This window comes from Erinaceus europaeus, chromosome 16 (assembly GCF_950295315.1).
Source record: "Erinaceus europaeus chromosome 16, mEriEur2.1, whole genome shotgun sequence".
NCBI classification, from domain to species: domain Eukaryota; kingdom Metazoa; phylum Chordata; class Mammalia; order Eulipotyphla; family Erinaceidae; genus Erinaceus; species Erinaceus europaeus.
In genome coordinates this window covers 75,100,234-75,116,394 of record NC_080177.1, presented here as the reverse complement: position 1 = coordinate 75,116,394, position 16,161 = coordinate 75,100,234, and the positions used below count along the sequence as shown (strand labels likewise).

Here is a 16,161-nt window from a genome sequence, read left to right as displayed (position 1 = left end):
GAACACAAGCTATAAACCACAGAAGTAGTATTAGCAATTCTTGAGAATTTGCACCTATAAAAATAAAAACCACTGGCAACTTCATGTCACATGTCGTTGTCTACAATTATCCTCTAAGTAATTTTTATAGCCACCACTACTTTGGATTTATCACTGCCAACAGACTTTCTGTTGGGGTTGGGTGGTGATGTACATGGTAGCACATACACATTACCATGTGCAAGGACCCGGGTTCAAGACCCTGGTCCCCATCAACAGGAGGAAAGCTTCATGAGTGGTGAAGCAGGGCTTTAGGTTTCTCTCGGTCTCTCTGCCACTCTATCTCCCCTCTCAATTATTCTGACTTTATCCTATAATAAATAGGTAGATAAATAAATAAGAAAGGACATAATGGGCACTGCACACAAGTGCATGTTTTTAGACTCCCCCTCACAACTGACTGTGAGAATATATATTCTACACATAGCACAATGTACACTTTTATCTCTCTGCACTTGACACAAATTGAAACTAAAGTACTACAAAACAATTTTTAACTTTACTACAGGAGGTGCACTCTGACATTTTCTATTCTATTCCTTTTCATTAAAAACTGTCAGTGTGACCTATTAAATTAATTTCATAGCTACTTTTGAAACAAATTAAAGTCTCAAAAATCCTTTAGAAACTTCTCATATTATATTGTAGTAGGTGAAAGGCTGTTATTATAGTTACTCATGCATTATTATTACTTTTTAAATATATATATATATATATATATACCATAATTTTAGAGGTGGCATTTAGATGAGCAAATAGTTCAACAGCTATCCAAGCTCCATGCAGACAAGTGACTATGCATTACACAAACTTCATGATTCTGATGGGAGTCTAAATTTAAACTTTCCCAAACGCAGGAAGGAAAGGAGGTAGCATAATAAATATTTTATGCCTGAATTATTTTAAATTATAAAATATTTTAAATACATGTTGCTTACTTTCTTGGAGGGATTTTCTCATTGATGACAGTAAAAATCAGGAAGAAACAATTTCCACCTAACACCATTTATTTGACCCCAGGCTAAAATGAGTATTACCTGTAATATACTCTCAGAGTCTGGAGTTCTTCTTCCAGTTTTTTGTATTCTTGAACTGCAGCTTCTCTGGCTTGTTGCATAGCGAGCAGCTTTGCCTAGAGGAATTAGTATTTTAAAGAAATTTAATATTAGTTTGGTATATCAAGAGCCAAGTATTATCGTCTGAATAGGTGTCTGAAATTCCTGGCAGTTTGAAAAACCTATCAACAACTTTAGCACCGTTTCATAATTTCCTATAAAATCATCCAGACAAAATATATTAACGCCAAAGGCTAAAGACATGAACATATTAAATTTGCCAACTTTGCTCATTACTGAACTTCAGCCTTATTCACCTGTATCATCAGATATAGGCCCTTCTGCAATGTTTAACTTTATACACAGAATTCCGACTGTGGGACATGGGTTCAGAGTAATATCTAGAGCAGAGATAAGCACAATGGATAGTTCACATAGAAACTTAATTTTACTGTAAACCCAACTGCCTGGTCACATCAGATTTTCTTTTAACTTTATTAACAGCAAAACTCAGAAAATTCTAAATATGTTGTCAGGCCATCCTTGATAGTGAACAAAAACACAAAAGACTACAATCTGATTCTTAGAGATATGATTTAACCTTTTCAATCCCTTTTCTGTAGGGAAAAAATCTCTAGAGGGAAAATGAAGGCAATCCTGAATGTTAGAGATATTTTATTCAAGGGATCGTATTGATCCTCCCTGTCCGTATCATTCAAAGTTTAAAGAGTTTGCAATCAGTTTTTCAGTAGGGTTCAAACTGGTAATAACAACAACTGCCACCATCCAACCACTATTCCCACTGGATTGTAGAAGAGCCAAAGATGAATTTTCAGCACAACTTTTTAAAGATAAGGCATAGAGAACACGGGTTTTAGTTTTGCCCAGTGGAATTTTAATTGGATGATGGTTATGACTCTCTTTAGACAGTGCTTAGCAGACAATACAGAACAATTCTTCTTTAGCCACATAACTCACTAATTACTCTAAGTAAGATAATTAAGCTGACTCATTCTGCAGAACCCAAGCAGTTTTCATTGGAATCCCTTTTTTAAAAATTATTTTTCTTATCTTTGTTTATTGGATAGAGACAGCCAGAAATTGAGAGCATAGAGGAAGACAGAGGGAGAGAGAGAGAGAGACCTGCAGCACAGCTTCACCACTTGCAAAGCTTTCCCCCTGCAGGTGGGGACTGGAGGTTCAAATCTGGGTCCTTGCACATCATAACATATGTGCTCAACCAGGCGCACCACCACCTGGCCCCTGGAATTGTTTTCTAACATAAGATTGAAGCTATAAGACAAATTGTGAAATCTTGATCATGGAAAAATGAGTTAGTATAATGTAGGTGAACATCAGATAGTTTTACTTTTCAGTCTTAGTCATGAGGAATCCTAAAAACATGCAGCATTTGGATCTCTACATATCAGTCTAGTTACTGACTCTGGTCTAGCAAATTCTAAAAAAGGGGGGGAGGGCTTCGTTCCTAATTAAATTTACAGTTTTTAAGCATTCATTGTAGCATGCCACATTCTAGAGTTAACAGGTAAAACATTCTTTAAAATCATGGTAACACATTTAAAATAATATACACAACAAAAATCAACAGCGTGGCCCATTTTCACTATGCTATAAGATATGATTGAAATGACACCTTGGGAGACACTGACTTCTGACAAGTAAATAAGTAAGTAAATAACACATGTGAGTACAAATCACACTTAACATATACTGACAAGACATGCTGTCTATGCAGTTAAAGCACATAAAATAACACAGAGTGACAGTATCAGATAAATAAGTGATAACACTAACACCTTAAATTATTATTATTATTAATCCAACCCGGTATTTAGGCATAGTAACAAAAAAGCCACACACATACCCACACCATCTACTCCTTGGTCACTGCCCCCTTCCCCACAAAAAAACATAAGACCAACAATATTCTAGCAGGAAAATGTAACAAGGTCAATTCTACCTAAGACTTTTCTGCAATAAAAACAGGACCATGGGAGTCTGGCGGTAGTGCAGCACGTTAAATGCACGTGGCGCAAAGCACAAGGACCAGCTAAAGGATCCCGGTTCAAGCCCCTGGCTCTTCACTTGCAAGGGAGTCGCTTCACAAGTAGTGAAGCAGGTCTGCAGGTGTCTCTCTTTCTCTCCCCCTCTCTGTCTTTCCCTCCTCTCTCCATTTCTCTCTGTCCTATCCAACAACAACAGCAACAATAATTACAACAACAATAATAATAATAAAAAAAAACAGGACCGCAAGGACACTTTCAGTTTCTATTCTGAACACAACACTGAACATTTCACTTTTCTCATGTTTACTAGGTCAGGGGACTTGTTGGTGCTTCAGCACAATCTGTGGAGGTTAGAGAAAAGCCCTGAATATCAAGAACAGCCGTTAACCCGAAACCAACTGTTCCTTCTTCCGCATAAACATCCCCACCTGTACCCACCCTGTGCTAACTATAAAAACCTGAGATGAAAAATGTTCGGGTCGTCGCAGACTCTCCCCTTGCGTGGAAGGGTGTCGGTGGCCCAAGCTTAAGCTTGCTAATAAAGGCTCTTGCTATTGCACGTGATTCTGGTCTTCTTTGTGTGTGATTGGGACACGAACCACTGAATTTCATTGCACAAGTCTAATCTGTTTAGGCCCGTGGTGATTATGTGCCAAGGTATTAGAGGCTTTCTGGTTTTACAGTCTCCTTCCTTGACTCTATCAGACACATGTGATCTGCACTGCTTATCTTTTTGGGAAACTGCTTCTCCCTGTGGCACAGTGGTATTGTTTGTCCTGGTGGCAGGGATGAACCTCTCTCTCTCTCTGTCACTGCAGGTATGTGTGACGAAGCCTGACTCAAACAGACTATTCCTCTCACTAACCCCAGAAAAAAACTGAATCCTGATAACATAATTGATGCTCCTGGATTCCCCTGTGCTATATTCCATCCATTTGTAGATCTTCCCAAACAAAGGAAACCTCATTCATGTATTTATATTTTTAAAAAATATATATTTAATTAGAGATTTTTTTTCCTGTTTTACTGGATAGGACAGAGAAAAATTGAGGGGGGGGGACAGAAAGGGAGAGAGACAGAGAGACACCTGCAGACCTGCTTCACTGCTTGTGAAGCGACCCCCCTGCAGGTGGGGAGCCAGGAGTTTGAACCTGGAACCTTGTATTAACCTGGAGCTTTGTATTATGTGTGCTTAACCCACTAAGCCACCTCACGACCCCCTGTGTATTTATTTACTTTTGATCTACAGTAGTTTGAGATGGGTTTGTTAAATGCAGTATGAGAAAACAACTTATTTAAATGTGCATTTTCAAGCTTCATACAATTCTATATTACAAATAAAAAATAAATCCTGGGAGCTGGGCGGTAGAGCACCAGGTTAAATAAGCGCACAGAGCGCAAGGACCAGTGAAACCATCCTGGTTCGAGCCCCCACATCCCCACCTGCAGGAGGGTCGCTTCATAAGCAGTGAAGCAGGTCTGCAGGTGTCTTTCTCTCCCCCTCTGTGTCTTCCCTTCCTCTCTCGATTTCTCTCTGCCCTATCCAACAACAGCAACAACAACAATAACAACAATAATGGCAACAAAATGAAAAAAAAAAAAAGCCTCCAGGAGCAGTGGATTCATAGTGCAGGCACTATGGGATGCATTGGATCGACCTTCCCGTGGTGCATCCCGTGAGTGCCCATTCATTGGGGAAACTGACGATCCTTCCTAGCCGACTGAATCCACATGGATCCCAGTCACTTTCAAAGCCAGCAACAAGCAGCTCCTGACAGCTTTCAAGCTGTTGGTCCTGCTCTTCGAGTCCTCCAACTTAATGTTGAGGGGCTGTCCTTTGCCAAACGCGTTCTTATTGGTCAACTGGCGATACAGCATCAGGCAGATGTTATCTGCCTACAAGAAACACATATAGCAGTCGATGAAGCTGCTCAACTCACCATCAGTGGATTCGATTTAATATGCTATAATCTCCATCCTAAACACGGCCGAGCCATCTACGCCAAATCGTGTCTTGCGGACGTTTACCATACGGCCTCTTCGACCTTCTACGACTCCATTACTATTGGAACTATTCAGCTCGTCAACGTATATAAGCCTCCCAGTGCCTCATGGGATAATGAGGTCCTGCCTAGCCCGAATATTTACATCAATGACCTCCCAGAAACTTCTTCAAGGAAGTTCATCTACGCCGATGACATCTGCTGTTGCAACTCAGGCATCCAAGTTTGACATCCTTGAGGAAACACTCACGAAAGACATGTCTCTGATATCTGATTACTGTAAAAAACGGCAACTAATCCCTAGCACTGCAAAAACGGTATCATCTGTTTTCCATCTACACCATGCCTCGGCCTCGCGTGAGCTTAATGTGCAGCTTGGCGATACGAGAATCCGGCATGAAGCCCAGCCAGTCTATCTTGGCGTTACTCTCGATCGCACTCTGTCATTTCACGAACATCTCATAAAAACTGCAGCAAAGGTGGGCGCGAGGAATCACATCATTGCAAGACTGGCCAGCTCCTCATGGGGCGCGAGTGCTTCCACACTACGATCATCCTCTCTGGCATTATGCTATTCCACTGCAGAATACTGTGCCCCAGGATGGTTCCGTAGCCCCCATGTCCACTTGGTCGATTCCAAATTATATTCCTCCATGAGGATCATTTCTGGAACCATCCGTTCCACCCCGGTTCCATGGCTGCCAGTTCTTAGCAACATCGCCCCGCCAGATATTCGTCGGGATGCGGCATCATCTAAGTTCATTTCCCACGTCTACGCTCGACCAGACCTGCCAATATACGCGGAGATCTTCGCCCACCCTGTCCAACGCTTGACGTCTCGTCACCCAATCTGGTCCCCTACGCCTACACTGAATTTCTCTGTTCCAGACTCTTGGAAACAGAGCTGGCAGTCAGCTGAGATAAAGAACAAACCCCTCATCACAGACCCCTGCGAGCGTCAACCCGGCTTTGACCTAGCACGTTATGATCGGGCCCTCCTCAATCGCTATCGAACAGGCCATGGCCGGTGCGCCGCTATGTTCCATCGCTGGGGAGCCAGAGACGACCCGAACTGCCCCTGCGGCTCCAGACAGACCATGACCCACATAGTCAACGACTGCCACCTCTCCAGATTCAAAGGAGGTCTCGGAACTTTACATCAGGCTCCACCTGACGCTGTTGACTGGCTACGGAAGAAGGGCAAATGCTAGAAGAAGAAGTGCAGGCACCAAGCTCCAATGATCACCCTGCAGGCAAAAATAAATAAATAAATAAATAAATAAATAAATAAATCCGTATTAAAAACACTAAGGAAGGGAGTCGGGCTGTATTGCAGCGGGTTAAGCGCAGGTGGCGCAACGTACAAGGACCCGCAGTAAGGATCCCAGTTTGAGCCCTGAATCCCCACCTGCAGGGGCGTCTCTTCAAAAGCGGTGAAGCAGGTCTGCAGGTGTCTATCTTTCTCTCCCCCTTTCTGTCTTCCCCCTCCTCTCTCCATTTCTCTCTGTCCTATCTAACAACAACAACAACAATAACTACAATAATAAAACAACAAGGGCAACAAAAGGGAATAAGTAAATAAAATAAATACTTAAAAAACACTAAGGAAATCAGCAAGTAAGATATTTTCAATCTTTGTTTATTGGCTAGTAACAGCTAGAAATTGAGGGGGGAATAGAGAAGAGAGACAGAGAGACACCTGCAGCACTGCTTCACAAATGGTGAAGCTTTCCCCATGCAGGTGGGGACTGGAGGCTTGAACCTGAGTCCTTGTGCATCGTAACAGTTTGGCGCCCCACCCGGCCCCCAAACTGTTTGTTTTTAAGAAGCATAGAAGACAGAGATAACTCTTCTTAGTTACTTTTTTTTTTTTTTAACCAGATCACTGCTCAGCTCTGGTTTATGGGGGTTCAAGGGAGTAAACCTGGGACTCTGGAGCCTCAGGCAGGTTTGCATAACCATTATGCTATCGACCCAGCCACAAATTAGATATTTTTCTTGGGGTTGGGTGGTGACCACACACATTAATATGGTTTGAGTGTCTCGTCCCTACCTACAGAAGTAAGATTTGGGCTGGGGAGATAGCATAATGGTTATGCAAAAGCCTTTCAAGCCTGAGGCTCTGAGGTCCCAGGTTCAATCCCCTGCACCATCATAAGCCAGAACTGAGCACTGCTCTGGTCTCTTCCTCTCTCATGGTCTCTTTCCCTCCATATCTACTCTTTCTTATTAAAATAAATAAAATATTAAAAAAAAAAGAAGTAAGATTCACAAGTGATGGAACAATGCTGCAGGAATCTCCTTTTTCCTATCTTCTCTTTATTTCCCTTACCCTCTATCAAAAAGAAAGAAAGAAAGAAAGAAAGAAAGAAAGAAAGAAAGAAAGAAAGAAAGAGAGAGAGTGAGAGGGGCAGGCATTTTTTCTTTCTCTCTACCAGAGCACTGATCAGCTCTGGCATATGGTGGAGTAAGGGACTAAACCTGGGATTTTGAAGCCTCAGGCATGAAAGTCTCTTTGCATAACCAGCATGCTATCAACACCCCCACACCCGCCCAAAATGCTTTCTTTAATTGGTAGCAATATGCAGAAGAATGAAACAGAACCACCACACCTTACCATACAAAAAAAGTTAAAATAGATCAAAGACTTGGGTGTTAAAGAAGCCAGAAATATTAACACAGAGAGAAAATATCCACAATATCTGTTTTGGCAATGTCTTTAGAGACTTGAGATGACAATAGGGCTAAGAAATGGAAAAAAAAACAACAAAAAACTACCAATGGCACCACCCTAAACCGAAACGTTTCTGTACGGCAAAAGAAACCATAACCAATACCAAAAGGCACATTGTTGAATGGGAAAAGATTTTTTTTATACTCCAAACATCAAAGGGCTCATAAGCAAAATACAGAGAGAGCTCATAAAACTCAGCAGTGACAACAACAAAGTGACAAAGATGGGGAGAAGATAGGAATAGATTCTTCACCAAAGAAAAGTCAGATGATGAACAGATAAATGGAAAAAATCCTCAGAAGTCACTGGTCATCAGAGAAATGCAAAACTCAAAAGAACAATGAAATACCACTTGACGCTTGCGAGAGCGTCCTACAACTCGCATAGAAATAGCAGGCGCAGTTACATAAGGCCATGATGGAAAGGAACCCTGTGACACTGTGGTGGGAACGGAAACTGGTCCAGGCTTTGTGGGAAACAGTCAGGAGAATCCTCAAAATATTAAAAACGAACCTATGATAGGATTCCTCTTCTAGGGGTTATCCGAAGAACACAAAAACACATACCTAAACAGACCTGTTTGAACAGACCTGTGCGTATCTATTTTTATCGCAGCACCATTTGTTTTCTGTTTGTTTGTTTGTTTAAAAATTTTTTATTCATGCCTAAAGGCTGTAAGGTCCCAGGTTTCCTTCCTAGAATCACTATAAGCCAGAGTGAGCAGTCCTCTGGTCTTGGTCTCGTCTTTTTTTTTTTTTCCCGTGTCTCTCTCATTCAAATAAAATTTAAAAAATTTAATAACTTAATTTTATTTTATTATATTATTTTTTAGCTGGGGCTCAGTGCCGGCACTATGAATTCACTGCTCCCAGAGGCCATTATTCTTTTCCTGGTTTTTCTCCCCCCTTTCTCTTTGTTATACTTGATAGGACAGTAGGACAGGACAGAGAGGAACTGAGAAGGAAGGGGAGATCGAGAGGGAGGGAGAAAGACAGATATCTGCAGACCTGCTTCTCTGCTCATGAAGGTAAAAAGCGGGGACTCAAACCCCAGTCCTTGTGCATGTGAACTTAACCGGATGCACCACTGCCTACCCCTCCCCCCCAAATTTAATCAGTGATTTAATAGCGACTAACAAGGTTATAAGATAATCAAAGTGTAGTTCTTTGTTTAGCCCAAAGGATAAACAGCAGAGTTGTCCCAAGGTCTTAAGAAATGAGTTGGCGACTTTTATTTTTGCAAGTTCCTGCATTTCAATTCTCTGTGTTCCACATCAATTCTCTATATTTCACCCAAGGGACACATTATCATCTTTTTAAATTTCCAAGTAATACACCATCAAGTATATGCCCCATGACTTCTTTATCCAGATATCTGTTGATGGGCATTTATTTAGGTTGCCTCCAAGCTCTCACTATTGTGAATAAAGTAGCTATGAACACAGTAGTGCATATGTCCCTTCAATGAGTGTTTTCATGTCTTTTGGATAAATCCCTAAGAGTGGCATCATTGGTTCGAGCCCCCGGCTCCCCACCTGCAGGGGAGTTGCTTCACAGATGGTGAAGCAGGGCTGCAGGTGTCTCTCTTTCTCTTCCCCTCTCTGTCTTCCCCTCCTCTCTCCATTTCTCTCTGTCCTATCTAACAACGATGACATCAATAACAACAATAATAATAACTAAAACAACAATAAAAGGACAACAAAAGGGAAAATAAATAAATAACATTAAAAAAAAAAGAATGGCATCATTGCAGCACTATTTATAATTGCCCACATTTGGAAGAAGTGCAGATGTCCAACAATAGATGGGGGCTAAGGATCTCTCTCTCTCTCTCTCACACACACACACACACACACACACACACATACACACACACACATACACACACACACACACACTGGAATACTAGTCAGCTATAAGAAAAGATGAACATTTCTCTTTTGCTACAACTTGGAACTTGAAGGACAATGATATGTGAAATAGGCTGACCTCACTCACAGATGGGGCTTAAGATACAAAGAAATGCGGTCAGGAGGTGTTGCACCCGGTAGGGTGCACGTTGCCAAGTGAGAGGGTCTGGGTTCCAAACTCTGGGCCCTGTCTGCAGGAGGTGGGGAGCTTCATGAGTGGTAGAGCAGTACTACACGTAGCTCTCTTTTTCTCCCTGCCTCAACCTTTTTATCTCTCTCTCTCTCTCTCTCTCTCTCTCGCTCTGTTTCTAACATATATATGAGATATGAGAGAAGAAAAGAAAGAAAGAAGAAAAAAAAAACGGCTGCCGGGGCAGTGGAGTTGCTGAGCAGGCACTGAACCCCAGAGGTAACCCTGCTGGTAAGAGAAACATACAAAATAGGGAAAACATAGGGTGGAATTCAGTTGGATTCTTTTTTTTTTTTTTTTTTAAGTCTCCTAAATTTTGTTTCCTCTCTGTTATAATATGGATACTTTTTCCGATGTATTCCACTCATGTTTTCCAGATCATATATTCTTCAGTCGGGCATAATCTGATGTTTAACCTTCTCTAAAGTGTCTTATTTGATATATAAAAGCACAGATCAGGGATGGGGTAAATAGCATAATGGTTATGCAAAGAGACTCTCATGCCTGAGGTCCCAAAGTCCCAGCTTCAATGCTCTCCCCACCACCACCATAAGCCAGAATTGAGCAGTGCCCTGTTAAAAAAAAAAAAAAACATCAGTGAAACACTTCAAGATTTTAACATCAAAGATCAAATAAATTAGACTACGTCAAACTGAAAAGTTTCTACGCATAAATAAATAAATAAATAAATAAATTTAGGCAACCCACTGAGAAAAGATATTTGCATATCACATATACGTCAAGCAGTTTTTATTAAATATTTAGAAAGAACACAAACAGCCTAACACAAAGAAAAGGAACAATTCAATAAAAAGTGGGGAAAAGATATGAATAGACTTAAAAAAAATAATTTATTGATAAAATAGAAACACAAGACCATAGGATTTTGCTGTATTTGTGTCATTTATGTGAGCTTTCTTAATCACATGCATTTGACTAAATCTGGGTTGTGAATTCACATTTTCCTGGTAATGCTATAAGGACATTCTGTGGAACTAATTCGGAGGTGACATTTTCTGAAAGCACTTATGTGTGTTTCATCTCATCAAGAAGTTCGGAGAAGCAATTCATACATTAAATTCAAGAAGCCTGAATGGCTGGTGTATTTTCTTTCTTTTTTAATATCTTTATTTACTAGATAGAGACAATCAGAAATTGAGAGAGAAGGGGGAGACAGGAAGAGAGACACCTGCAACACTGCTTCACCACTTGCAAAGCTTCCCCCCTGCAGGTGAGAACCAGGGGCTTAAACCCTGGTCCTTGCACATTATAACACGTGCGCTCAACCAGGTGCGCCAACACCCCGTGCTGTGACTGGTGGATTTTCCAGCAGCTAACCTAGGTTCAAGGATTGGGTATGCAATTGAAGAGCATGGTATTTTTATGGATGTATTTCCACTGGTCAACTGTGGCCTAGTTCCTTTCAGTTACAGAGGGGGGGGGGTGCCACTAGTTGAAGACCCATTTGTTGTGCATCTTGGAATGCAGGTAAATTAAGTTTGGTCTGTGACATGCCGGATTAGCAGTTGAGAGGACCCTCCCCCCCCACCGCAATATCTCCTCTTGCCACTCAGCAGGAGGGAGGACTCTATATAGAAATTCCATACATATTATCCATTAAAAATAAACCAAACTGGGCGTCCGGCGGTAGCATACACCGGGTTAAGCACACATACTGTGAAGCGCAGGGACTGAGCAAGGATCCCGGTTCGAGCCCCTGGCTCCCCACCTGCGGGGGTTGGGGGGGGGGTCACTTAACAAGAAGTGAAGCAGGTCTGCAGGTGTCTGTCTTTCTCTCCCCCTCTCTGTCTTACCCTCCTCTCTCCATTTCTCTCTGTTTATCCAACAACAACAGCAGCAGTAACACCAACAACAATAACAGCAGCAACCGCGGAAGAAAAGATGGCCTCCAGGAGCAGTGGATTCATAGTGCAGGCGGGAAGCCCCAGCGATAACCCTCGAGGCACCAAATAAATAAATAAATGAATCTGTTTTCAATGCTTAGAATTCTTATATTGCACTTATTAAGTGGGCTTACTGTAATCATTTCCCTGAATTTATTAAAAAGATATGACGAGCTACCGCCCTACTCACAGAAGTTGGGGATCCTATCTAGTGTAGCAGCTCGGTGTCAGGAAAATATTTAACTACAGAATATACACTGATAGTCAAGAGATAGCTCACCAAGTACAGCATATACTTTGCCGTAAACAAGGGCCAGGGTTTGAATCTCAAGCCAATAGATGGGATTCCCTGCCCAGGAGAGATTGCACAAGCAGTGGAGCAGTGGCTGTGCTGTCTCTTTTCCTGCTCTATATCTTACTTTTATTTTGTTTGTTAAATTTTGCATTATCTTTATTTATTTATTGGATAGAGACAGCCAGAAACTGAGAGGAAGGGGGGAGATAGTGAGAGAGACAGAGAGACACCTGCAGCACTGCTTCACCACTTGCAAAGCTTCCCTTCTGCATGTGGGAACTGGGGATGAGAACCCCAGTCCTTGTGCTCAACCAGGTGTGCCACCACCTGGCCTCCAGATGTATAGTCTTTCCATCACTTAATGAGATTTGCCTTTTCTGGCATCCACACTACATGTTAATCATGTCGTACTTATCATCTTCAGAAAATATCTATTAAAATTACTGAATTTCTGAAGTTGTTTCCTCAGGGGAAAAAAAAAGAATCATATGCAAGAACACACTTGAAGTATCAGCTAGGTTGTACATCCCCTCCCCACTCCCAAAGGCCATTCTCCTTCCTCCTGGCACAATACATTCCTTTCACTCAGCTTGCTTTCTGTGTCACTACCTAAGAACATGAGCACACAGAGAAAATTAAATTCGTATTTCAACCCAAGAAGCAAACATTTCCCCAAATGACCATCTTCCCCTCCCCTCCACTTGCATCTCTCTACATGCCACTGCCCTTCAAGTCAGTGAGAACTGGAGTCAGCAGTATTGTGTTTGTTTGTTCAGGATCGTGTATGTTTTTTTCACTCCATCTCGAATACACTTCATCACCTGAACACCTGCTGATCTGAACTTGTCCTGCCAGCAAAAAATTTTGAAATTATGCAATCTGAAATTCAGTCTATGGCAAGCACTTGGGTAGAGTTTCTTCTATACTTTTCAACATAGCAAACAGCGATTAAAGCCTGCACAGAAATATTGCCAACTGAAAAGTTAGTGAAGCGAGTTTAACGTTTAGTAAGTGATTTTCTGCTACTTACATTAAATCAATAATAGAAACACTGTCTATCTAATCAACCTCTCCATTCGTCTAACTTCTATAAATGTATTGGAAGGAACATTCGTGTGATCATGTAACCCCTAATAAAAACACATTTTCATTTAGCACAAAGTCCTGCATACTAGCTTAAACAGAACAAAAAAAATCAAATATGCTAAGAAAAAAGTCAGTCATTGTAACAGGGAGATAATGGTCTTTAAGAATGGAAAAAAGATCTTAGAAGTTACATATTACACAGCCGTCGTCATAAAGACAGAAGTTGATCAAAATATGCAGCTAGTAATACATGACTAGCACCGTGATGCTTGTAAAAACAAATATAAAAACTTTCTATCCAAGGTTGTACAATAGATTTTTTTACTGTAGTAGTTCAGAAACAAGAGTGCTGAAAGAATGCAGATAAAATAAGTGTTAGCTTATGTCTCTCATTTATTAGAAAACTTAAGATAAATTGACATTTTCTGAATGAGAAAAAACTTTAAAAGATCAAAACATTTTAAAGAAAAACAAAGCAAGTGAGACTTCACAGGCAATAAAGGTAGTTTTAAATAGTATTTTAACTTGACATGTAAACATGAAAAAAAAAAAGCGATCATAATTTTAAAGAGATGACCGTTTAGTTTTCAGACAAAGGAAGTTAGTGCTCAAACTAACTTCACTTAGAATGGATGTATAAAAATTTAAATAAGAAGGCTACAAATGAATGTGGAAATTATTTAGGAGTTGTGGATAAGCATGTGAAAATGTGAAAAGCATAAGAAAACAGAATTCCCTGCTTCCTTTTGGATGCTGCAGACAACAGCAGCACAGCCCAGGGCAGGCACACTGCTGCGGATTTTAACTGCTGTATGGAACTACTCAAAATGCTTTTGATCCATTTTATCTTGCAAGTTAGCAAAGAAATGTTGCAATAAGAAACACCAACAAAGATCTGAAAAAGTTAAGCTCTGGATTACCATATTGTGTTCTCCTGCCATTCAATGCTTCATACAAAGGCAATGGTGTTCAAAGTAAGGGGGAAGAAAAGTGAAGGGAGAGAGAGAAAGAAGGAAAAAAAGAAAGAAAGAAAGAAAGAAAGAAAGAAAGAAAGAAAGAAAGAAAGAAAGAAAGAAACTGGTCTCAGAAAGTGCAAAGAACAAAGTAAATAATATTCTTCCACATCTCCCCTTCTTCACAGATTGGATGTTAAAAGAGTCACAGCAATTAGGCTTTTGTTAATTACCAGCTGTTGAAACAGATGTGTTGACTATCCTTATTAGTCAACAGCTGGGTGAGAAGAACAATTGATGCTCCCTAAAACCAACAGCCAGCTGCTCTGTAGTAATTATCTCCAATTAATAATACAGGTGATAAAGGCAAAAAAGCTCCTATCCCTCTGTTTCAATAACTTTGGCTTCATCATTACACAGTAATAGAGAAAACACTTCTTACAAGTGAGGTTGCATATCAGAGCTGCTTTCAGCTCCACGGTAGGTAGTTTCATTATGCAATTTTCTGAAGGAGGAATCAGACAAGTGCTGAAAGTGTTTAAGAGAAGCAGACATTCTGTAGGCTTTCATTTATCATATTTCAAATGTCACTGCCAAATTACTTCTCGGGTACTCACAATAATACCTAAGCACTTAAGTTCTTTGAAAAAGAGAAGCATAACTAAAATCTATTCTTTTTGATATCCAGGTGTTTTTGATTATCATGTTTTATATTCAGTTCACTGAAGCAATATTTCCTTTTGGTACACCTCAATCAGTGTCTTGTTCCCTGGCTTACATTTCCCAGGTGACCGGGAGAAGCAATTTTATGAAGCCAAAAAAAAAAAAAAAAAAAAAAAACAACTCATTGCATAGCAGCAAATAGTTTCTCATGTATACAAAGAGATCAGCCAAACAAACAAGCAAGCAGGAAAACAACAAAACATAAAGCCATTCATAGCCATACTATCTTCTGGTTTTGCGTTATGACACTGCTCAAAAACGACGATAGTGTTTGAAAGTTCACGTTTTTTCTGTTATTAAATGTTTATATTAAAGTTCACTTAAATGGAAACAAAGATGTAAACAACTCAGGCATCCATCCCTGGCCTACAAAAGAGGTGTCTACAAGAATTCACATCCATATCTATTCACTGATTAGCGAACACTTAAAGACACTGCCTTTCTGAAAACAAGGATTAGAGCTGGGTGAATACCTCCTTTTCACAAACCGTCCCCATGCCTCTGCTGGGTCATCATAAGCAGCTTGTTCTGCCAGCATTAAATAGAAAAGTCTACCGATTATCACTTCTGAGCGCCTCAGTTGGGCATCAGGACACAACTTTAAATAGCCTGTAAATAAATGGGTTCACCGAGGAAAGGTTTGTAATAAAAACGATAATGAAGAGTCAAAGGCTTTGAAAGCAAAATTATTTAGGCTGCTGCTGAGCACTCTGGGTTTCTGAAATGAAAAATATTAGCTCAAAAGTCTGAAATATTGTTATTATGATGCCTAAAAGAGAAACTTGTATGCTGTCAGAGAATACTATCCGGCAGTTTCTCAATTCTATGATCTAAGTTCTCAGCACATAGCAGAAAGAGCAAATATATTCTGTCCTGACACAGGGGTGGCTCCTCTTGTACAGGGGAATACTGGAAAAGTACATAAGCAATGTAGCAACTGACCATGTATGTTTCCTCTCTGTAGAGGTGAACCAGGCATGGCTACCATTTGACAGGCTACCGTCACGTATCAACCTTAGCAGGCAGGGCAGCCCTGGCTACTTCTGAAGCAAAAGGGTGTTTTATCTTTATATCCTAGCTTACCTAAACAGGGAAGGCAGAAATTCTTCTTCTTCTAGCATTTGCCCTTCTTCCGTAGCCAGTCAATAGCGTCAGGTGGAGGCTGATGTAAAGTTTCGAGACCTCCTTTGAATCTGGAGAGGTGGCAGTCGTTGACTATGTGGGTCATAGTCTGTCTGGAGCC

General features: G+C 40.7%; 1 protein-coding gene across 4 annotated transcripts in view; it reads right to left on the bottom strand.

The window, feature by feature from the left end:
* The window catches only part of MIPOL1 (mirror-image polydactyly 1), a 265,158-nt gene that overhangs the window by 90,950 nt on the left and 158,047 nt on the right, over positions 1–16,161 (bottom strand). For all 4 annotated transcript variants that reach the window (XM_060175449.1, XM_060175451.1, XM_060175450.1 and 1 more), the window contains one exon: positions 1,077–1,171. In XM_060175449.1, coding sequence (XP_060031432.1) covers positions 1,077–1,171 — 95 coding nt within the window. The remainder of the gene's footprint in view (positions 1–1,076; positions 1,172–16,161) is intronic.